At 50.4% G+C, this 24,279-nt stretch overlaps 1 protein-coding gene and 1 long non-coding RNA gene across 2 annotated transcripts in view; one reads left to right on the top strand and one right to left on the bottom strand.

The window, feature by feature from the left end:
* The window catches only part of LOC121071568, a 43,092-nt gene extending 21,864 nt beyond the window's left edge, over positions 1 to 21,228 (top strand). The window contains exon 2 of the mRNA XM_040559916.1: positions 19,633 to 21,228. Within this exon, the coding sequence (XP_040415850.1) occupies positions 19,633 to 20,304 (672 nt within the window). The 3' untranslated portion in view covers positions 20,305 to 21,228. The remainder of the gene's footprint in view (positions 1 to 19,632) is intronic.
* Positions 1,133 to 3,049, bottom strand: LOC121071569. Its single transcript, XR_005820696.1, has 3 exons — positions 2,813 to 3,049; positions 1,535 to 1,595; positions 1,133 to 1,332 (listed from the first exon to the last, which is right to left on the bottom strand). It is a non-coding gene; the product is annotated as an uncharacterized LOC121071569 (long non-coding RNA).
* Positions 21,229 to 24,279: the final 3,051 nt, after the last annotated feature.

The raw sequence follows: 24,279 nt of genomic DNA, 5'->3' as shown, positions 1-24,279 counted from the left end.
GGTGGCCAAAGTCCAGAAACGTACATAAGTCAGAAACATGGCCCCGAGACGGCTGGGGGCACCCACCTGGGGGCACCCACCCTTGGGTATCTTCCAACCACACGAGCCCATTCCATTGCAGTAAGACTGAAATTCTTTAGTGTTTTTGTTACAGACAAAACTGCTGGAAGCAGCATGCCCATGAATGATGGAAACGTGAAACCTCCTGCTAAAATTCATTTTTTGTGTGCTCTGAGCAATGGATGGGTGGGAACAAACCTGGTGCCTAACCCCTATGGCACTCGCTGGCCTCAGGCAGTAAACAGATGTTTGGCTATATTTTTGTTTCAGTACAAATATCGGTGTCTTCCTTTTCCTGCTGCAGAGTGTTACGGGGATGCCTGCTGTGGCCCTGGGCTGCGCTGAGGTTTGTGCTGAGCCTGTGCCTGGGGCTCAGCAGCTCCTCGTGCAGAGTTAATACCGCGGCGTTATGCCAAGAACTAGGTTCCTATCATATTGAGGAATCTTTTTTGCTCATTGGGGTTGGTGCAGCTTATTGTAAAGATCTGAAGGCTTGATTTACAAGTTCTCTTGCAGGTTTTCATACTGTTTAATTGAAATTAAAATAATGATCAAAATCTTGGCATGATATGATATGATGTGATACGATACGATACGATACAATATGTGATATGATATGATATGACATGATGCAACATAGCATAAAGATATTCCACATGCAAAGCTAAAACTGTTTTCAGATGCTTTATAGTGTGTGTTAGGTAAAAACCCCAAACCTAAGCAAACCAAAACAGCCAAACAACCTCAAAAAGGCCCTGCCTTATCCTTGCAGGTGTGTGTTTCTCCTGTGCTTATTGGAGAGAGAACCCAAGTGGCTACTTCAAGCATTAAAATTTATTTTCTTGGCATATCTTGAAAGCAGGAAATTATTGTAATTTTGAGAACTTTTACCTTGGAGTTATTCTGTAAGTAGTTCAGAAAAATTGATATTGTGGTTGGCCTACTTTTATAGAACAAAATCTCAAAGTGATTATTTATTTTTTTATGCATATGTGTCCATATATATGTATATATACACATTTTTAGCTCTCATCTGAGACAGCCAATAGTAGTAACTCAAACAGAAAGAGAGAAGAAGATGGACTAATTCCAGGTTTAATTCATTACCTATAGGAAGCAAACACAAGCCCAGGACTGCAGTCCCCAGCAAAAGCACTTCCCAGAACTCCATAGCCAAGGAGTAGAGATTTAGTGCTCTGCAAACACAAACTCATTCCCACAAAATGTCAAACAAGAAGATGATCTCTGTCCCCAAAGGACTGCTTCTGAAAGCTAAAACAAGAGACAAAGGATAAATACATGAGAAGACAGTGCAAAAACACAGTTCAGCACGGCAAACTGTGCCCTGAGCACACCCTGAGCTGCAGAGCTGGGCGCAGGAGGAGGGAAGGGCAGCCTTGCATTGGCTCTAGCTTTGCCATCTGCATACGTATATGGTCTTTAGTTATGTTATCATGTGATCTTTTTGTCTTACCCTGATTCTTTCATTGCATCACCTGGATAACAACTCAGCATTCCCGTTCTCCCAGGCTTTTCTGAAAGCAGTAAAAAAAATGGCTATGATCAATCCTCCACAGCAGTATGAGTCCCTCATGGAATACTAGAGTCCTGCAAAAGAAAGAGAAAACTGCACAATTTTCTCCAAAAACGTTTTTGGAAACATTTAGTCTTCCATATGCTCCCATTCAAGCTGTAAACCCACGGTGTAGGTACTGATTTACCAGAAGAGGCAAGATACCCCTGTGGTGTTTCTCAGATGACCCCTGCATGAACAAACATAACTAAATCTTGATTCTAAAGCATCGGAAAGAAAAATAATTTGTTGCAAGAAAATTCAAAGTGCCAAAGAATTTTGTGAGATTAAGAATAGAAATATTGACTACAACCCTTTTCCTCTCCTAATGATAGGTTCTTCCTGACCTTCTTAGGTATAGGGCTGGTGCACAGCTTTGGTGGCTTACAGCAAACTGTCAGATGGGAAACTGCGTGGTGCTTTGGGCTTTTTTTAAATTTATTTTTATTTTTTTTTTTCTGCGTGGTGCTTTGGGCTTTTTATAGATCCACGGAAAAGAGCAAGGACGCGGTGACACTTGCATGGCACCAATGTGTGGCACTTGGCTCCTCTGGGAGCACCTCCACCGGTGTGCTTTCCCCAGGCCAGGGCCAGTCACCGTGGGCAGAGCTGTGGGTTTTCCAGCTTCCTGCCGGGCACACGTCACAGCAGCTACAGTCCAGAGTTTTTGCTTCTGCACCTTAGAACAATTTTTCATTTGCTTCCTTGGGCGTTTTTCTTTCTAGTGATTCAGTTTTGCTTTGTTTATTCACTAAAAAATCTTTTTTTAACCAGTGACTCTGTTACACCTCTATGTGTACGTGCTGACTTGGAACCAATAAAAACTTGGTTATGTGCTGCGGCCCAGGAGTGTGGGTTTGTTTGTGCTGAGATTTGGGTGGAAATCTGTTTCTGTACTTCTTTTATCCACATTACTTTATTTCTTGTCTCGCTGCCATAAGATATTATATGCTGCATGAGCAGTAACGTTTAACAGCTACGGAGCAAGTTAAGAGGGAATTTTGGCAATATGTGCAGCACAAATGAGGCACCCAGTTCACCTACATCTCTGTGGGCAGCCACAGCGTTCTTTTTTTTCTTATGTTGTGTGTGTAACAGTGCTGGCTGTTAAGCAGCTGTACCGGCTTACAGGCTTAACCCTGACCCTAACCCTGGCCCCAGCTTGGTTTACAGGCTTACAGCTGCTAAGGAGCGGTGCTGGATTACAGCCCCCTGTCGTGCCGGGTGAGAAGCCATCCCTGCCCAAACACTGCGAGCGGACTTTTCTCCGGAACGAGACGAGCAAAACAAACAAGCCAAGCGATGAGCTGACGGGTTTTAAAACCTGAGTTAGTTTTGCAACTAAACATAAATGAGAAACCCTTCTGTCCCCAGCCGCCCCCAGTGCTGACACGGGGGTCTGTCCCTGCTGCGGCGGGGCCGCTTGGTGACCTCACAGCGGGTGCCCCCCGGAACCCTCCCGCCCCACACCACCACCGGCGGCCGCTCCACACCATGGGGCCACCTCGCGCCCCCCACCGCGCCTGAGGGACCCCCGGCCCCGGGGGGACCCCAGGAGGGGCTGCCCCACTCCATCACCCCAGGCCCCAGGCCTGGAGCGGGGGGACACCAGCAGCACTGGGGTAGATGTGGTGCGCAGCTGACCCCGACGGCCATCGTCACCACCAAGCGAGGACGCGCCAAGGCAGCGGGGCGAGGGGACAGCTGGGCTCAGTGGGCCTGCGTTGGGCTGGAAGGGGATGCTGGCCGCGGCGGCAGAGCAGGAGGTGCCAGGGGGCGAGGCGGCGAGCAGCCAGGACCCCCCGGCCCCACCGGCGGCAGCAGGGGACCCCCAGGAGGGCCTGGCCTGTGCCGGCCCTGGGGCGGACGAGGAGGAGGCCCGCGAGAGCCCTCAGGCAGGGCTAGAGTCGAGCACAAAGGCACCATCAGAAAGCCTGGAGTCCCTCGGTCAAAAATCTGACAGCGGCATCGATATTGGAAACAAACTGGTAAATGGGGCTGAAAAGGAAATTTCAGATAAACGTCCTGAAACGGCTGCAGCAGAGGGGCAGGCATCTCAGAGCGGCAGCGAGCAGGCGCAGGGGCAGGAGCACCAGCACACCCAGGGCCCAACACCTGCGGGTGACGGCCCGGAGCAAGTGGCACGAGAAGCCCAGGGAAGGCGAGGTTCACAGGGCCGCCCAGATGACGGGGTTCAGCAGGCCGGCAGCAGCACCGGTGTTTCTAAGGAGACAGAACTCATGGGGGAGGCTGCCCAGCTGGAGGAGGGGGCTGAGGAGGTGTGTGGAGCCAGCCTGGAGGCCAGCAGCCTCCGGGGCCAGGAGTCCTGGGGCAGCACCCAGAGGGTCTCCAGAGAGGCCAGCTGGCAGTCCCTGGGGGCAGCCTCCTGCCGCAGCGCCCAGGAGGGGCTGGGGGGGGACCAAGCTTCCCGGCAGCAGCAGTGCCCGTCGCCGCTCAGCGCTGACTCCAACGAGCGGCTGGAGCGAGTGCGAAACGCAACGTACCAGGCTGAGGAGGGAGTGACCTGGATAAGCAAACGAACGAACAGACAAGTGACAAACAAGAGCCAGCAGACGAGTGCTGTGTGGAGCAGAAAGTCTCTGGCTGAGATCCTGAAGTCCCCCACCCGGAAATCCAAGAGCATCATCGATGCAGAGAAGCAGTTGTTAAAGCGGGCTGAAAAAGAAACTTGGGATAAATGTTCTGAAACGGCTGCAGCAGAGGGGCAGCCCACAAGGCAGGCATCGCAGCACGGCAGCCAGCGGGAAGGGGCCCAGGGGTCACAGCAGCACAGCGAGCAGGAGGCACAGCGCGGCAGCCAGCAGGCACTGCAGCAGGCACCGCCTGGCTCCCAGCAGCCTGCACCAAAGGGATCACAGCAACCTGAGGAACACAGAGAGGGATCTGCACTGGTCTCTGAGAGCAGAGTGATCCTGGAGCTTGAGCTGCAGGCTGGCAATCTGCAGGGAATAGAATTTGTGGTGGAGGAAAACGAACAGAGCCATGTGTTCTTTATAGGCTTGACTGATACAGCTCAGCAGAAATACAATATTCTTTCACCGAGCGGAGAGAATTTGTTGTGCAGTATAGCGAGTAAAATAAGGAGTCATGGTGAGCAAACAAGTGACAATTGGATGAAAAAAAATCTGGAAACAGCGGAAAAAGTGCTGTTCCAGTGTTCCACTTCTGCTCTGGAGGACGCTCAGGTGACTTACAACCACATGTCTGTTGAAGGAGAGATGGGGACGAGCAAAATGGGGAAAATCCTGGTCATCTCTGATGAGCAAACAGGTGACACTGTAATTCAGGCAATTCATGAAACAACTCAGCCACCTGGAAGTCATCAGTCCCAGCACAGCCATGAGGCACGCAGGGAAGTGCTGGCTGATGTTCCCGAGATGTGTGCTGGAGCAGGTGCAGAAGTGCTGCAGGTGATGGCAGACCAGTCCTGGGACAGTGGCCAGGAGAGCAGAAGTGCAGAGATGGCCTCGGGGCTCGTGCTCACCTGTGACATCCCCAACGACATGCAGAGCATGGCCTTACCCAGAGAAATGGTCAGTGAGGCTCAGCAGACATACAGTGTTATTTCTCTAGACGAAGGTTCCTGGATCAAGAGGAGAACAGGCAAATTACTGAAGAACAAAAGCCAGCAGACAAGTGTCGCTGCCCTTCAGGAAAGCAGTGCCACTGCACAGGAGTGAAGGGGACCAGGGTCCTCCTGCGGCGGGGTGGGAGCTGGACGCCGATGGCAGTGGAGCGAGAGGGCGCTGACACCAGGCTGACCCAGCCGCTGGGACCCCAAGAACACCAAGGGCAATCTTCCACTGGCAGGCAGTGATGGAGGAAATCCCTGAGTCGGCCACTCCTGCAGGGTGGCAGGGCCTGAAGAGCGGCACCTTCTGCGCAGCACTGCAGGGACTCAGCACTGGGGCACCCAGCACCAAAGACCTGACATCTACTTGGCCAGCGAGGAGCTGGGCAACAAAAATCTGTAGCCTGAAAAGAAAGGACAACATGAATAATTCCCTCCAGTATGCAGAAAGCCTTTTCTTTACCCACCCAGCCAGGAGGAGAGGAGTGCTTGTTGACATGTAGGCAGCAGGCTGGGAGCAGGGGAAGGGAGGAGATGACAGCACTTCCCCCCTCAGCCCCAGCTGCTCCCTCTCCCGTGGCCCTGCCGGGGCAGCCGACCCACACGTGTGCCTCTGGTTTTGTAGCAGTGCTGCCCGCAGAGCAATACAGCAGCTTAGCTTGGGCTGCGGTGCTGGTACAAAGAGCATCAGTATGTCAGCGTGCTTTTTCCTGGTTAACAGCTTTCTCTTGGTATGCTTTAGGAAGAGAGGAGACTCGTACCTTCTGGCTTTAAAGCGCTCGTGAGAGGTTTCAAGCACTGCCTGTTGCTGTGCACGTCTGTACACACTGAAACCGTCATCTGGGACATGAAAAGCAAGGGAAGAGAGGTGGAACCAGAAAATAACAGCAAAGGAAATATTGAGCTGAAAGGTGTCAAAAGGAATACAAAACACATAAAAGAGAAAAGCAGTAAGAAAAAGAAAACCAGTCCTGTGTAGTCACTGAAGTTTTGCTCATTACCTCTGTCTGTGAGCCAAAGGCCTCAGGGCACGGCACACGTTTGCTCCGCAGCGGCAGCTGGGCTTGCACGCAGCAGCCCCGTGCCCACGTGGTTTGTGCTGCAGAAAAGGCTCTGCCTATGTCCACTGCCCGAGTTAGAGGCTCCTTGGCTCCTGAAATGGCCCCACTTGGGAAAACTTGTCTTTCAACTGTTCCTTTTTAATTTTTCCACCTATAAACGGGGACAACAGTGCTTTCCTTCATAGGTTTGTAGTGCAGGACCTAGAGGGAAGGGAAGGTCAGCACAGCCAGCAATTGGTAATGTGCCCCGAAGCAAAGACCTGCTGGCCACATCTCCTGCCAAAACCAGAGCAGAAGGGCAATAGTGAGCTAGACTTACACACGGGAGGGCCCAGGTGAAAGGTCCCTGTCTGCTGGTCACCCCCACACTGCCCGCCCCGCTCATGCTGGCTGGGAGACGCTGACAGGTTTCCTACTGCTTGCTCCGGTTTCCCCAGCACATCTTTATCTGCAGGCTTGCAGCATTAAGTATCTTTCCAAAGCACCAGCCCCCAACTTCTTATGATGATGTGAGCTTTTCACCTTGAAACACTCACTTTAAAAGGTTGTTCTAAATGTAGAGTAATCCCTTGACTTGTAGCATCAAGCTTTAAAATACAAATCCTAAAGACTTGGATTCCAGGAAGAAAACGGAAAGTCCCAAGAGTTGCTATTGCTTTTTCAGACCCATGCCTTCAAGCCAATTTTGTGAGTATTGGCAGCCTTTTGACTTCATTCCACACACTTAGGTATGGCAGAACTACATCTGACTTTATTTCTAAAGGGCGACATAGTGCTTTTGGTCTCCTTCACTGAACTTGTATTTTTTATGTTTTATGGATTTTAAAGGAAATTTACAGCAGCACTGAGCTATTACTTTTTGAAGTGAGGGATTCAGGGAGAAGTGAGCATAAAAGTATAGTTTGTGTTGGAAATCTGAATCCTACTTTAAAATGCAACTCCACGTTGGGGCTGTTCAGCCTGGAGAAGAGAAGGCTCCGGGGTGACCTCACTGCGGCTTTTCAGTGCTTTATGGGGGCTTATAAAAAAGATGGAGAGCAGCTTTTTGCTCAGTCAGATAATGACAGGACAAGGGGGCATGGTTTTGAATTAAAACAGGGGAGAAGCACCGCAAGCAACTGGTTGAAGGGGCAGGAGGTGCAGCTCCACCTAGAGCTGGACAAATTTCTGCCAGCCTAGCCACAAAGATGCAAGGGGAGGAAGCCCCGGGGGCCGTGCTTCCTGCGGGCCGGGGGTGCTCCCTCCGGCTGCCTTGTGTTGGCTGCCGGCCTGTGCCGATGGCCAAGTGTTTGGGGCAGAAGTCCGGGCTGTCCCATCACATCTGTTTTGCCCTACTGAAGCTGATGTGACCGTAATGGCAGGGAAGGTGTGCTCATGTTCAGCTCTTCATTGGCTGGGGCTCTCCAAGTTCATCACTTCCAGAGTTAGGCTCTCCGGACAGCTCCCTGCAGACAGCTTTCTTCGTCTGCTTCGTCATCGTCTGCTAGTTTTCTCTGTGGTCACTGGAAAACATATTTTAATAAGACCACTTAGTTGTTATCAGCTTACTGCTCTGTGCCTTATCTCATACGCACAATGACTTTGATCAGTCTTTAGGAAGGCTTTTATCTAGGTAAGTCGCCAGAACTCTAGGTCAATCTCCCACATGGTTTCAGGTAGACTTAGGAAAATGCATGCTAACAGCAATTTCATATCAAAGCAGCTCGGGGATTTTATCGATGAAGTGTTGCAAAGGTTGCTGCGGATCAATTTTCTTTGGACTTCTGTCATGTTTTGTGCTGTGAAAATGGGATTTGGGGGAACAGCTTGCTACTGGCAGGGGAGGCTGAAATGCCTGAGCCACGAGGAGCTCCCGCAGCAGCTGCAGGCGAGGGACAGGGAGAAAGAGGCTGGGGAGCCGGGGGCTCACGCTGCTGGCTCTCCCTGTCGCGCTGGTGCTCGGGAGGCGGCAGTGCTGCGGGGGCACCGGGCTCTGCAGGGGCACCGGGCTCTGCTGCCCACCTTCCTCATGCCCTTGGAGGAGCAGGCGTGTGGGGCTGGTGTCGTTGGCTTCCCGCGGGGGATAGGGAGAGGTTTGGCCGTCCTCTGGGAGGCACACAGTGTTCTGTGGGGGAGAAAACAGCTCTGCAGGCTCTTTCTAGACTCAGAATAAGAGGAAATAATCTGACCAGCCGTCGCCAAGAGCGATGAACATGCGGCGTTGCCTGCTGGAAAGGAGCTGGAGGCAGCGCAGCCTGCCCTCCTGGGCCTCCCCAGCACCAGTTCGCTCCTGGCCCCGCTAAACTCTGACCTCAAACCAGGGCTGAGTTGCAAAGTCTCTTGAAATGGGGAGCCAGGAAGGATGAGAGGTTTGTTTGTTATTGCGTGAAGTCTACTCTCACCTAGGAGTCAAACAAAAGGTGGCTTAGCTTTATATTTTTGAGAACATGAAGTGGTTTGTGTGGCTGTCATTACGACGTGCTTTGAAACGCTCACGTGGGGGATGCCGGGGAAGAGCTTCTGTTCCTCTTAGCTGCTGAAGCAATGCGGTACAAATGCTGAGGCCTGTGTTCACCAGAATTTATACCTTTATTATGGACGTCCAGTTTTATTTCTCTGCCGTGGCTCACAAAGCAGGTTGAGGAAGGTTTCCAAAGGCACGGTGACGAGGCAGCTGCTGTTTCTGCTCCCCCAGCCCCTCCTGATGGCAGCGCTATCTCCGTGCTTTGGCATGCTCAGCCCCTTCGCCTCCTGCCCCTGCGTGAAGTTGCCTTCGGATGGGGACGTTCTGCTGTGTGCAAGCACATTTGTGCAGACATGACTACCCCACAGCCTAGACAATGAGAGGAAACAGCCACGAAATATATCAGGAGGGCTGCAGCTTTAGGTAAGAGCAGCACTGACTGCCATCTGTTTACTGACAGATCTCTCGTTTTATAAATAACTGAAAAATTTTAAACTAAACTTCTTTGAAAACATCATTTTTAACATCCCCATTTCATAGGTTTCAGCTCTCAAGTTGCTCTGCAACAAAGGCACCAGCTGCCCTCAGGTGGCACGGCAGGGTGACAGCCAGCGTGGCACAGCTCGCACGTGTCCCGTGCCCTCCTGCAGGCAGCCGTGTGAGCAGGGAGCTGCGAGCGCTCAGACAAACTCCTGCTGGGTTGGCCACATACATGAAATATAAAAAGTTGCTCCTAAACAGCAAAGGGAGCCATGAGCTGTCTCTGGCTCTGAAAAATGTCCTACAGTTGTCTGGGATGAGGAGGGGACACAGCCTGTGCTGGGAGGGGACTGATCGGTGGCGGCTGAGCGGCCGCGTGCTGCAAAGAGCCCCTGCTCCCCGGCTGGGATGTCTCCTGCTGGCAGTCAAAGCAAGGAGCTCAGGCGCAACCAAGTAAGGAGCGATGGATTAAAGTATCCACGGAATTATTGCTTTGCACCTGGCAGCTGAAATATATTATTTGGCAATGTGGCAGCCTTTGCTTGGAGGGCCCTCTTGCAGCTGAAATCTAGGCACACTCCAGCTTCTGTTGACATGGCAGTGGGAGTCACAGAGTTATTTACTGGGATTTTTACAAAAGTAAGAAGGCTGCATCGTGTCAGCAGGGTATCACAGGGACAAAACACACAGGATGGCAGACCCTACTCCCCTCTGTGCCTACAAGCACCATTTGAAAACACCCTGCCTTTTTTGAGCATCCGTGCCATTCCCTCTGCAGACCTGAGCCACGCGTCTAACACGGGTGGGGAGAGGTGCCTGCCGGAGCATGCTCCAAGTTGTCTGGCATCGGGCTGTTTCTCAGCTGCTCCTCCTGCTGAGAGTGAGAGCTGTGCGCTCGATGAGCCCCGAACTGAGTCCTAACACTGGCATGGACGGAGTGCACGTGCACTCAGGCTTCAGAATGGTGCACCTGGTAATTCTGCTGGTAAGCTCCCAGGTTAGTGTGAAGGGTGGTGTTTAAGTGGTTCGATATGGTTAGAATGGCATGGTATTTCCCCCGCGGAATAGCTTTTTGAAAGTTCCCTTTTTATTTTCTGAAATTGCAATGGTTAAATGTTTCTGGAGGGCTGCTCATTTTATTAAATGCAACTGCTGTAATAGCCAATGGTCTTGTACCAAACAAGGTGAACAAAAAAAAGCAACCAACATGCTAGTGATTAGAGCAGAAATTCTGTGCTTGTTCTGCTTACTTGTGCTCAGGAGAATGTTCCTCGACAAGAGGTAACAAGCTGTGTGTGAAAGCAGGCGTGACGGGCCTTTGGAAGTGCGTGCTGCAGGGAGGCGCCTCGGAGCCCTGTCCTACTGAACGGGGAGCTCAGTGTCTCGGTGGCCTGCAGGTAAATGAATGCAGAAACCACTCCTGCTGCAGGTGAAGTGGGTACTTGTGCAGGCAGGGGCAAAACATGCAGCAAGGGGATGCAGCCTGGAAGAAGAGGGTGCCGGTAAGAAAGAGCAGGGGGGTAAAATCTCTCTCCCTTCAGGTCTCAAGCTGTAATTTCTATTTTTGGAGAGGAATGGAGTAGGACTGGGGCACAGGGAAAGGTGGGAGTACCTGCACGTGGGCAGAGCGCTGTGGCTCATGGAAAACAGGTGCCCTTAGAGAGGAAAAGCCACAGGAGGGTGGTTTGAGTCTGTAGCTCTTGCATTTATCTGTGTAAATCCATCTGGGGATCTAATTCACAGGATACCAAGAAGGTGAAATAGCTATTTTACTGGTCTGCTACAGTTACTTAAATTAAAGAATAAGAATTTAGCACTGTTTTGGTGGGGCAACTGTTTTTTTTTTTCTTTTTCTCCATCACACGTTCACCGGATATTCAAAGGGATGGGAGCAATCTCTTCATGTTTCCTTGGACAATGGGGCTCATTTCACTGCTAGGCAAAGCTTCCCATGTTTGTAGGAAAATAACAATTTGTTTTGCAGAGCAAGGTTTTATAGTTGTTTGTTGTAATTGGCACGTGAAGATGTGACAGAAAGGCATCCAACTTTTGCCAATTTGTCTGGCTCCGGCAATTTCTCCTGTGAACAGATTGCTAGCAAAGTGCAGTGTTGCTTTCATTAGCTACCTTTGAACTTTTCTGGATGGAAGTGAGAAAGCAATCACTGTGTGTGCTGGGGGCAGGGCAAGGCAGGAGTTTTGTTTTCTTTTCATAATATTTCAGGTGATAGCCCAGAAGTGAGGGTGGGAATTACTTTTCTCCCCTCCTATTTCTGAACACAGACTGAATGCAAGATCCCGGAGGCACAGCGGCCCCTAATCCAGCACAGCCTGTTGCACTGCAACGAGGCTGGGGAAAGGCCTCAGCTCCCGGGGATGCTGGGCAAGGCTCTGACGCAGTGGGAGGAAGGACTGTGACGCTCCTAGGAGACAGCCCACGAGCTGTCCAACCGAGGGGTGGTGTCGCCGTGCCAAGGGCTGTGCGTTGGGCACAGGAGGTCCCGCAGCATGAACCCCCTGAGGAGCGGCATGCGAAGCCCGGGGAGCTGCGTGTCCCCCAGCTGGAGCCCTCTGTCCCTGTCGTGTCCCCCTGCAACACGATGACTTGCTGTGTGTAAGACCTGGCTTTGGGGTGTGCATGCAAAATGCTCAGCGGAGAGGCGAAAGGATGTCTGTCATGGTCAGGTTCGTGGAGCTGTGCCCGTGGCCAGGGGCTGGAGGTGCGGCTGGCCCCATCACTCCAAGGATCTCCTGCAGGGGCAGCTACTGCTGGGCTCTTCCCATCCCTGCTGTTGATCCTCCACCTCTAGAAGATGTCAGCCTGGATTAATAAAAAGCACAGCCTGAAACCGAGGTGGGAACCCTCTCCTTGGTTTACAGTAGCTCTTCCAGTCTGTATTTTTCATACACTGATTTTGGCTCCCCATGAGCTGCAGATTGCTGCCTGCCATCAGCCTGTGCTCGATGCCTGCCGGCCCCTTCCTGCCCTCGCCCTCTTCCCCCTGTGCCCTCCAGCACAGCCTCTGTTTTTGGGCCGGGTTGGACCTTCTGCACGGCAGGCGTTGAGGAAAGGGGACAGGAGAGGTCTGGAGCTCCGTGCTGACGGTTGCAGGCTGCCGGGAGCGCTCCCACTCCTTGTGCAGTAATTAGTTCAGCATTTCCTTATGCTCACAACTGCGAACCATATGCTCAGCACTGCTGTATAATGAGCAGCATTCCCAGCTCAGCAAACTGCTGCAGAGGTTCAGAAGGATGGATGGAGTGCCCGACCCCAGCGCGCTGCTGCCTGCGTGGGCACTGCAGCGAGCGGTGCCCCTCTGTCCCTCTGTCCCAGCCCCTCCGGCCATCCCGGCGGGGCTCTGCCCCAGCTGCTGCTCCTCCTGCGCTCCCTGGGGCTCCCAGGGCTGATGCACTGCCGCCGAGTGCCCGGGGCACAGCAGCTCAGGTGCTGAGCGAGGGGCAGAGCTCGAGGACTTGCGGCAGGGGCTGGGAAGAAAAGCTGCGCCTGAATCCTGTGACCCGGAACCCAGAAGTCTGCTGCCGTACTTCAACAACGTGATGCTTACAGTCTTCTTACTGATGTGCCAGTGAAAAACGTTTTGTCTACAACTCGCTGCTCTGCAGATCGTGCTGCTTTGCTCAGGAGTCCCCGCTCTCACGGGTGGCACTGCCGTGCGAGTGGTGCACAGCAAGCGGCCGGGCACAGGCTCTGCTCTGCTCCCGGTGCCGGTGGGCAGCCGGGGGCTTGTAGGCAAAGCGCTGCCCCTGGGCTGGGGCTCTTGCCAAAGGCACCCACCTCTTGCTGCCCGAATCATGTTGTCTGCAGCCTTCAGTGCCTCACCCCGTGCTGTGTGACAGCCGCTACGTGCTGCATGCATGCTCATCGCTTGTCTGGTGATTGCCATCACGCTGTGCAGACCCACGGGTGGTTCTGTGGGTCTGAGCAGCCACTGCTCTATGCTGGCCTCCTGCACGGGCTCCTCGGCGTGTCCCCGTGTCCATGAGGTACAGGTCTGCTTGCATCCTGCCCCCCTGAATGCAGCAGACAAGCTCTCCCCTTTACACAGCGCTGAATGCAGCCACATACTGTTCTGTGGCAGAAAGCTGGGCTGCCCCTGAGAGGCTGGGGACAGCTCTCAAAGGGAAAAAACATCCTTTTGAAATCACATTTTGAACCCAGAAAGAGCTAGGGAACTGAAAGCACGTGGTGGAAGCTGCTTTGCCCTGGCTGCCATGTGGGTGCAGATAACCCAGCTGTGCCTGCCGCCAGCATCACGAAGTATGTCGTTGCGTGGGGACGAGGTGCTGCAGCGGCTTTGCTGGAGTATCAGGCACAAACACACTGTCCGGCACACAGTGTGAATGCTTTTGAGTATATTTTTGTCTTGAAAAGATGACTGGTTGTGGTCTCTGCTGTAAGAATCTCTAAGCTCTTTAAAAATAAAAAGCCATTACATAATGTTTTATTAAGAGCGCATCAAAGTGTTTGGCAAGTAATAAATTACATGTCACGGTGCTGCCATGATGCAGTCACTGAGATAAGGGTTCACAGATAGCTTCAGCTGCCTTCAAAGCTTTATTTTCCATCGGCCCCTTGGAGCTGCAGGTCCCCTGGCTCTGCTGCACAACATTTTGCTAGCAGGAGAGGGTAAGCTAGTAAGAAGCAGGATGAAATCCACTGTTCTGAGTGCAGTCTGGGGGTCACTTCACTGAAGTTTTTTCAGAAAAGTGATGGTTTCAGGAAAGGTCTTGTTGCTTTTTAGAAGCTGGACAGGGTTGTGCTCACTAGTTCATGCTGGTCATCCTCACCAGGGCTGTATTCTTTTGTAGTAAAATTTATTACTAACACTAACACCTGATGGCTGGGCTCTGCTCCACTAAGCAAGTGTGGATGGTGGGAAAACAGCGGCTGCTCCCTCAGGGGGACTGGCAGACACATCTGTCACTCTTCCACTTGGGAGGTTCTTTGAGCAATACTTTGCTTATCTGGGTTATAACTGCCTGTAATTATGGGTGTGTACAAGTATTAGATAATAAATACCCATTAACCTCCTCCTTGGGAAGATACAAATGCAGCTGGCAGGCAGGGGCAGGCTGAAAGGCAGTGGTCTCCCTGAAGTCTCGTGGTGGGACCCAAACCGGTGGGATCGCTGCTTCAGTGCTGCTGTGATGAACTGTCCTTCCCCCAAGCTTTCTTTCCAGATAGCAAAGCTAACAAAAATCCCAAAAGCTTACAAGGGACAGATATGTAAATATCTTTATCAGATGTTTCTGACCCCTTATTCCTAGGGGTGAGGACAAGCAGAGCTGTACCCGCTCCCTCCGTGCTGTGCCGTGGGTGCCGTTTGTTGTCATCGTGGCAAATTCAGCTGCAGTCTCATCTGCAATAACTGGCTGAATGCTGAAGGGAAAAGGAAGCTGAGTGTCTTTGGCATTTTAGAATAATGTGCCTTTTTTCATCTTGCCTAATTTAATGTGTGGTTCAGATGTTCCTGTCTGAGAGCTGTGATAGATCTTGCCTGTAGTGTGTAAGTGCTATACGGTCTGCGTTGCTCAGAGAGTAGCTAGTAGCTATTCATGCCTTGAAATAAAATATGAGGATGTTTAAATTCTCCCCTTTACATTTTGCACAGCAGTTATTAGTGAAACCAATGTATTTTTTGGCAGTCTTTGCTATTACTTTGTGACTATTTGTGTTTAACTAATAGCCTTTCTTTTCCCCCAAATTTCTCCTCGTATTCTGAGGCTTCAACAATACTCAAAACAGCAGTTTGCTGTAATGGCATGGCCTCATTAGGTTGATACATTTGAACATACATACTAATAAGGCTGTCATAAGGAGAAGGATACTTTATTTTGTTCTTCCCTGGGGTTGCCACTTGAAATAAGACCAATTGCCAATGGTGTGCGGTGCATTTCACCACAAGGAAGAAGGAGGCAAAGGCACCAAGGGCTTCATCGGGCTCCGGAGAAGCTGCATGCTTGCATGAGCAACGCTTCTCCCCCATCTACCTATCTCACCATTTGCTCTGCATAAAAATGAATTTCACAGGTAGCACTTCTAAATTCATAATTAACTCCAAGTCCACAATTTCCAAGTGTGGGTAGATGAACTGCTGCTCAGCTCAGTGAGCACTAAAAATAGAGCTGCAGAGAAACCCCATGCCAGCTCACGAGCTTGGTTACATTAAATGTTTAATTAACAAAATTTTATTGCATTACTTATGGCTGTTTCTTCAATATATATTGCTGTGTTTCATGAATGATACTGAGAAGTCTGCACTTGTTTTGTCATGTTTGTCATAAAGCTTAAATGAGTTTTTTTTTTTTTTGTAGAACAGACGACATCGAGGGTTTTCTTTTCCTTTTTTTAGTAATGGGCTCTGGAGAAGGTTTTTTCTTTCTTTCTCATTATAATGGAGCCTTCTATTTCTTTTGAGGCATTGGCTGTATAAATCTAAAAGCTTTCATAATGCCTCATTTCAGCTTTAATAGTCATCCTGATTTTTTTGTTTGGAAAATACGAGCAACGTAGAATTGCAATTACAGTACAGACGCGTGAGCAGCGTACCAAGCCGCCCATCCCTCGGGAAGCTGCCGGGCTGCACGGCGCAGAGCCCGGCCAGGGGCTCCTGCCCGGGTCACAGCTCCTCGCCCTGTCCCCGCAGAGCCCCACGCGGCGCTGGCTCGGACATCAGAGGCAGCCCTTTTCCTTCCCAAGGCAGGCTTTCGGTTGCTCTTTTGGATATGAGCAGAGTCAAACGAGAGCAAAAAATGCAGTTTGGTTGTGTTTGGGTGAAATTTAGAACTCTATCTGTGTGAGCCTTTTGAAGTCTTGTCCTCTGATTTTTTTTTATTTTTTTTATGTTTTTTTTCCCCTGAAGCTGTAGAGGACTCCTGCTTATACCTGAAGGACAATTCTTCATCAACGGTAGACATGCCCTCAAGAAAGGCTGACCCTAACAAATAAGAAGCAGCCTGCAGCAGGTCTGTCAGTTTTGGCTTCTTCTCCATTTGTTTCCCAAGCTTTTCGGTAGCTGCCTGCTCCCTGCCGACAGCCCTAGCTACGAGGCTGGCAACCAAGCAGGACGTTTTATACAAAAAGAAGTTCTGCCACTGCTGTTGATCCTTCCTCTAATGGGTTTTCATTTGCAGGTAAGAGCTTGAAATTCCCTGCATGACATGCTAAGAGCTGTGTTCATTGTTGAAGACAGAGATGCATTTCTGCCTTCTCTCTGCATTCCCCACGTACAGGAATTTTTCTCCCTATGGCAACAATTTCAGCTCAACACACCCGCTGGGTGGTTTGGGGGCACTCTGAAGCACCCATTCCATTACTCATTCTGCAGAATTCAATTCAAAGCATTTGTTTTAATTAGATCTTTTTTATTTAATTATTTATTTTTTATTTTTCTTATTAGATCAATTGGCATAACTGGAAGAAATAGAAACATTTTTGGCATCAGTGAAATAGATGACCTCCTTCTGCAGCCCGCCTCTCTTGTATGATAAAAATGATTATGTGCTCTGCTTCCCATGGGACTTTGACCTCAAATGCAGTGCAGCTTCAGTGGGGACTTACCTTGATGCACAACAATCAATGTACATATATTTTAATCACTTAATTTCTGGCAGCATTATGTACTGTTAAAAACCTGCTTTGGCTACATTATTTTCCTTCTGATAGGCGTTATGATATTGATCTTCACCCTGAGCCAAAGTCGCTCTTTGCTCAGCCACAAGGCTGGCTGCTCCTGTGATGGGGCAGGCCGGGCAGTGGTGCTCAGGGGGCAGCCCCGTGCTCCTGCCCCTGCCGTGCTGCAGGCCTGCTTGCCCCACACTGCTCGTGCAGTGCCTGGGGGACTTGGCCGGGACTGGGCTCATCCCGACCCACTCGTCCCTGCCGGTGCTCCCGGGGTGCCGACAAGCGGGACCCCTGTCCCCGAGCAGCTTGCGGGTGCTGCGCTTGCAGCCGGACCTGTCCCCAGTCTGTGTACAGTCATAAACTGCTCACAATAAGCCCACTAACACAGTTTTACCATTTGTAAGCGGTGTTTCCAAAACCAGCTCCAACCCAGTCCTAAGGCATGGCACGCCACCTTGCCACGGTGCTCCCTCGTCATGCGGGAGGGAGACGGGGCCCTGGGGGTGCACAGGATTGCCCACTGTGACTCCCCTAGGGGCACTCAGATGCTTTGTAGGTGAAATGCAGAGCCTGCTTTTCCGGCGAGCCTTCAAACAGCTGTTAGCTTTAACAGGGCTAAGACCTGCTGCTGTTTGGAGCTGTCTCTCCCAGCCGCAGAGGCGGCGAGGAGCGGGGAGCCGGGGTGCCGGCTCCTGCTGCGGCGGGCAGGTAAGCTCAGGGCCGGGAGAAAACACATCGAGCTCATTAATCACTGCTCTGAAAGGTGAACCTGGTTCTGATGTGCTGTTCAGTCCTGCTGCTGTTTAGGAATACAAATCATGATGGTTAGCAGTTTCCATCTTCAAAACCCTTTATGGACATGAACAAATCCATCCTCACAGCATGTCCTGAGCAGTGCCCAGAGCACTCCCAGGTGCTGGTGAGTTGGTGGCAGCCACGTTCCCCTTCCTGTCAGGAAACCAGCCCTGGTCTCTGACTTAACTGCAGGTGGCAGGAGTGTGACAAACTCGGTTTTAGGGTGAATTTCTGATTGCTTTGTGTGGCCAAGGAGGTAGATATTGCTGAAGCAGTTGTGCACAGAAATGCCAGACGCAATGTTTCACCTCAAACCACGAGGACTACAGGGGCAGCAGTGCTTGGCCTCTAAAGATGTGCTGCTTTTCGCCACAATACTGCCAAATACGTGATGTGCTGTCTCTCCATGCCAGGGTGGTGTCTGACTGCCCAGCACACAGCGTGGGGCAGCTGCGGGGCACTGAGACCCCCGGTTCCCATTGCCCCTTTGGCCGGACACCGAGCAGGGCGCGGGGGGGAATCACCACCCGCAGCCCCCCGTGCCTGAAGGAGTCCTCCCGACACAGGGGCACAGCAGCTCTCGTGTGAGAGGCACTCGGGTGGTGCGGGTGTTGATGAAAAACATCTTTATTATCTCACGTTGCTCATTTTAAGGTAGATGTTGCCTTACACTAGCACGCCGCATTATACTGTGCGGCAGGTATTGCAAGTTGTGTGACAGATGCATTTTGCAACAGGGTTGATTCCTACAAGCTCACAAAACCGTTAATCCATCATCGCTACAAGGGAGCTGAGATATGCTCTCCTTTCTCTGTGCTCAGAGGATCAGAGGATGCTGATTTATTTATTTTTGGCCTTTTTCCAACTGCTTTAAATCCCTGTGGTATGAAGAGAAAATCTACTTCGTTCTCTTCCTACTTGTGCAGCATGTTCAGAAGGAAGTGGCACGCAGGGGTCTTTTATTTCCCAGTGCTGAGACCATCACACACAAGTGCCCCTGTCCCGGTGGCTGTTCCGTAGTTCGGACAGCTTTCTGCCCCAAGGACCAGCAAAGCCCTTGGGCCAGGGACCCATGGAGATGGGTGAGTGCCTGATCACAGGCAGAAACACCTCGTCTAGAACGTCGGTCCTAGGCTGTATTTTTATCCACTTTATAGAAACTGCAAGTTTTTTTGAGCTATCTGGTGATTAGAGGCTGATCTCAGCAGCTGGGCTCCTGCCTGGGCTCCTGGCCATCCCACGAGGTGCTGGGCGAGGTGCAGCCACACACCTCTAGGTGCACACGGGGAGCTGGTCCCTCTGCCTGACGGGGATGGGCAGAGTAATTCACATCTCTAATCTCTTGTTAACCTTTTGAAAAATGAGTGATGAGGGAAAATTGAAAGGTGGGGGAAGCAAGGAGAGTCAGCAGCTGATTCCATTTTATTTATTTATTTATTTTCCTGGAGCATCCCTGAATGTTCTTGCCATAAAAGCAGCCCTGAGCAGTGATGTCGCGTACTTAGAGGAATCACCCTGTCTGCCCATGTCACCCCTTCCCAGCCCCGTTGTGCCGGCAGGACAGGGCATGGTGAGTCCTGCTCTCATCCTTGGGGACACGAGCCCCTCGGGCTGTGTGTGAGCACTGGGTGCCACCCATCACACTGCTCCCTGATAACGCACTGCAAGGCAACAGGGGCGTGGGAGAGACAAACAGAAGGCTTACAGAAGTCCAGGTAGATGACATTCGTTGGTCTTTCCTTGTCAAGCGATGCAGTGACTCCATCACAGAGGGCCACCAGGTTGGTCAGGCACGACTTGCCCTTGGTGAAGCCATGCTGGCTGTCTCAGATCCTGGCTTGTCCTGCATGTGCCTTGACATTGCTTCCAGAAGGATCTGTTCCATGATCTTCCCAGGAACAGAGGTGAAGCTCACTGGTCTGTAGCTCCTGGGTCCTCCTTTCCACCTCTTTTAAAGATGAGAGTGACGTTTCCCTTTTTCCAGCCACAGGTACTTCACCCGACTGCCAGGACTCTTCAAATAGGATGGAGAGAGGCTTGGCAACTCCGTCAGCTCCCTCAGGACCGTGGGATGAATGGCATCAGGCCCCATAGATTTGTACCTGTTCGGTTTCATCGGGTGGTCTTGAACTTGCTCCTCGCTTACAGTGGGAAGGACTTTGCCCCCTCAGCCCCTGCCTGGAGGTTCCGGGACTCAAGAGACGTGGCAAGCCTGGCTGGCAGCGAACAACTTGTTGAGCACCTCAGCCCTCTCCGTGTCTGTTTTACTTATCGCCCTGTTCTGCGCTCTCTTGTTACAGCAGGCGCGAGGACCAACACCTCCAGTCCCTGCTGCCTCCTTCCTGGGCCTCCAGGCACAGGGGCGGCCTTGGTGCTGGGTCCCTTTTCCCGGGGCTGGCAGTGGGGGCTTTCAGCCTGGGGCAGCTTCTTTTCTATGATAGTATTTTTTTTCTGTGATTTGGTGTGGGTTTTATTCAAGGCTTGCTTTGGTAATATGTTTACAGATTACTATTTTAAAGACTCTCAGCTTGGCTCCTTGTACTTATTTTGTTTTATACACACATGTATTCTGCAGATAACACAGAGGAATTCAGCTCGTTTCATTAAAAGTGAAGGGAAGGAGCCTCGGAGAGGCACAATCTGCACTCAGAAGTAATGAACTTGCTGCGAGCGAGGACAGCTTGTTCTCTCCCCAGTTATTTATTTACTTGCTTGTTTGCACGACGGCAGATGGATATCGGTGTGCGCTGGGCTTGCTTTGCAGTGGAGGTGCAGAAGCTAAGCCGCTGCTAAACTATCTGAAACCAGTTCAAATGAAGAACTTCTCCCCTGATAAGAGGCTAAAAGTATGGCTTAATTAGATGAGCAAAGTAGGAACTGGAGGAGGATGTGACTGCCTCAGAGAAATGCACTGAGGGCTAAACCCCAGGGAGAGAAAAGCAATATTTAACCTAAAGGACAGTGCTGGCACAAGGACAAGTGGATTTAAAATTTCCATGAATAAGTTTAGGCTGGAAAGTAGAAGAAAGTTTCTGCCATTCAGAAGAATAAATTATAGAATAGCTCCCTATAGAAGAAGAGGAAAAAAAAAAGTATTTTCTTTTAAGATAAATTTTATGTCTTTATGAAAATTAGCATGTGGTATGAACCCATGGAAATATTAAATGTTCTAGATAAGTCTTTGCACAGGAGATTGACTAAGTATTTGCCGTCAAGGATTGGGTGTCCTAAAGAAATACAATACATCACAATTACCCTATATACTCTAGGTTAACAAAATTTTCCCAATATGTTATTTTAGCATGAAATTATTTTCAAAAGTATCTTGGAGTACAGCTAAAGTGTGTTCAGTACTCTTTCTTCTTCCTGTGCTTACTTTCACATACATGTGCTTTATTCTTTGATTAATAAATTTACTTTGCTATCCATACACAGTGAATGTACCCTATTAAAAAAGACTGAATATTTAACTGAAGTTTAAACTTGTCATTCAATGATCTGATAAAAAATGTCATAAGTTATTCAAATTCCAAATTAAATCCCTGAGCAAACATTTCAAAAGAAGTTGCTGATTTGTCAATGTGTACCACTTTATTTGTTGGAAATTTTCAATAACTAAATCATAGCACTTCTGCAAAAAACACTAAATCAAGATTTTCCATCGACAAGTTGATAAGGATGGTCTGATGTCCTGAATATTGAGTTATTTCCCAGTGTTCTATTTTTGTTGGTCTGAAATTGTCTCTACCTACCCTCTAAAAAGCCATTTTTATTGTGATGGGATTTTATGCTCATATAATTTTGCAGGTTATTTACTGTGAATGAGAAAAGAATGAGTTTTAAAGAGATGTGATGGATAAATGATGCATACCTCTCCAGCTTGCTATTTTTCTTTTAGTTATAAGTAATATATTCATTCCTTCTTATAAGGCAAAGAAAATTATACAGTAAGAGACAAACCCCAAGAGCACCTCTCTGGGAACCCCTCCGTGCAGCAGCAGCTACGGGCAGGAGGAACACCGGGACTTCTGCAATCATGCCCGGTCCACGCTCATGTCTCCTGCTTGCAATTTCACAGAGGTAAAATATTTGCTTTCCAGCTTAGAGGAGGGGAACGGAGATCCACTGCTGTTAACTGCAGAAGTTAAATAAGGATCTCCTTTTAAGTCAGAGCCAAGTTTTAAAATGCTGCAGAAGCCCAGTAAATAGTGGTGGATTGGCTTTTCTGACCCACCGCTCACCAGCTCCTTTTATCTGCTCAGGCTCACACGTCCTAGATCAAGGAGGCAATTTCCTTTACAACAGCCTGGGATGCACAAGCCTCAATCCACCAGCAGTCATCTTAGTTTTCAGGATCAGTGGACTACAAAGAGAAAAGAAAGAGAACAATTTAATAACATTTCTTTTCCACAGGCAGCTAAGTCTGGGCACGCAGTCTCTCCCTCTGCTTTCTCTTCCTTAGCACGCACTGCTTATCCCACCAGATGCAGGAAAGCTCCTGAACTAAAACATAAGTCCAAATAGGAAAGAAGCGAGAGGAAGTCTAAAAAGAGAAAAACCCTTTTCACCCCCTCTAAAATTCATACGAAATGTGTTCAAAGCAATCCACTGTCATCTAGGTTGCTGTATTGTATAGGAGGCTGCATACCACCCCGGAGTCCCTCTTATTTCTAGTCTGTATGTTACACAGCTAAAAAGGCTCTCCATGACAAAAAAGGAGTGTGAAAAAACTGCTTTCAGGCATAAAAAAAAACCCTTGTTTTCTATTCAGCTTGCTATGGCACTGAACAGCTTTGTTGTTGTTGTTGTTGTTGTTGTTGTTTTTCCCCCTCCTTTTTTTTTGCTGTGACAGCAAAACCCACCTTGTCGGTACTTCTTCTCTCTGGGAGTTAATATTCCAGTCCTGCAGCTCTCTGCAGCAGGCAAGCCTCACGCATTCCCCACGCCTCGTGGAAGGACCTATCCAGGCGGGGAAGGCACGCACCGCCTGTCAGCCGTTCCCCCAGCCCGTGCCGTTAGCTTGCCGCCCCACGTTTCCCTGCCGTGGCCCGCCGGGTACTGGCGGCGGGCACACCTGCAGAGCACGGCTGGAGCGCTGCCCGTCCCCAGGGCTCGGAGCCGAGCTGCTCGTGCAGGCTCTCGTGAGCCTGCTGCCACTGCACGGCTGCGCCCTGGGTGCTGCAGCTGCAGCCGGGCCTGGGAGAGCACCCCCGCGTGTCGCTGCTCCCGGGCATGCAGGATGGCAAGTGCTGAGCAAAGCTCTGGTGGTGTCCCATGGGTGTTATTCGTACTGTGCTTGACATTTATGCACTTTTCCTCTTTTGATATTGCTTCCGTACATGAGATGCTGCTTTGGGCAGTATGAGAGCTTAAGGAAAGCCTCGTCCTCCTTCCACAGAAGTGGATTCAGAGCACCAGTTTGTGCCTCTTCTCAATACAGGAGATGTATGAACAGATATTTAATTTCCTCTCTTACCAAATAACTTGTGTTTTCCCAGTGTTTGCAGAGGGGTGGTTTAGAAGGGGGACATGGCAAGGACCGCAGCCACCTGGCTGGCTGCAGGCACCAGCTGTGCTGTGGTGTTGGCGCTGCCCTGTGCCGCCGCTCCTGAGCTGCACCGTAACTCCCACCGACTCTTCCCAACGTGCAGAAACCCACCGATTCTCAATTGCCTCAGCAAAGTACGAATCAAAGTAATCAAGACAGCAGTAAATAGAAAATTGATTTCAGATTTGCCTGCTTTGGGGCTGCCGGGTTTCACTTCCCACAAGTGGGAGCAGGAGCCCCTGAGGGCTGGATGCCACGGGACGCCGGGGGGAGGCAGGACCCCATCCGCCTCCCGGCCAGGTCACCAGCTGCTGGGAGAGGGCAGCCACCCCCCAAAACAGCGATGTGAAGGGAAATTCGGTGACTTGGATGCTTCAAGTAGCAATACTTCTCACAGCAAATAGCGCCAAAGCAGTTCCAGCAGCTTTGTGCCTGCAGAGTGATGGGGTAAAGCACAGATCCACTGATGCCCGCGGTCACAAAGTCTGCCCAGCACGGGGACGGTCGCAGGGCCGAGAGCCAAGCGTGAGCCCGTCCCTTGCAGGCTGCAACCCCCAGCGCCGTGCTGCACGTTTTGTTGTGCACTGCTTTCCTAAGGACCTGCCGAACAAACTGAGCACAATGAGAAACATTTTAAACAACTTACTGCACTTCTAATAGCATGTGGCATGAAAAACAGCCTGTTCTGTGAGTAGATACAGGCAGTTAAGGGAGAGACATATTTTCATTTTAATGTGCACCCTTCTCAAGGTGAGTTAATAGAGGCTTTTTATAATGACCTAAATAAAACCTCGATTTCTCATGCCTGTAAGCACTCTGTATTCTTTCTAATTCATTCAGGTTTGTTATGGGGAAATCAGCTGAACCACGAACCAAACACTTTGCAATGCATTCTCCTGTAATTTCCCCACAAACAGGGAGATGTTTGTACAGTGTGAAATGAAGCAAACTGGAATAGCAGTAACGGCTTGATAAGAATTTCCTAAGTATTCTCTGCCTTATCTCTGCTATTAGCTAATTTGAGACTGGGCGGTTGCCATGGCGATGTGGAAGCAGGCAGCAGGATCGATGCTGGCTGGGGCA

The sequence above is a fragment of the Cygnus olor genome, chromosome 5 (genome assembly GCF_009769625.2).
Source record: "Cygnus olor isolate bCygOlo1 chromosome 5, bCygOlo1.pri.v2, whole genome shotgun sequence".
Lineage (NCBI taxonomy): Eukaryota > Metazoa > Chordata > Aves > Anseriformes > Anatidae > Cygnus > Cygnus olor.
The sequence above is the reverse complement of the archived record's forward strand: the minus strand, read 5'-3'. Positions and strand labels throughout refer to the sequence as shown.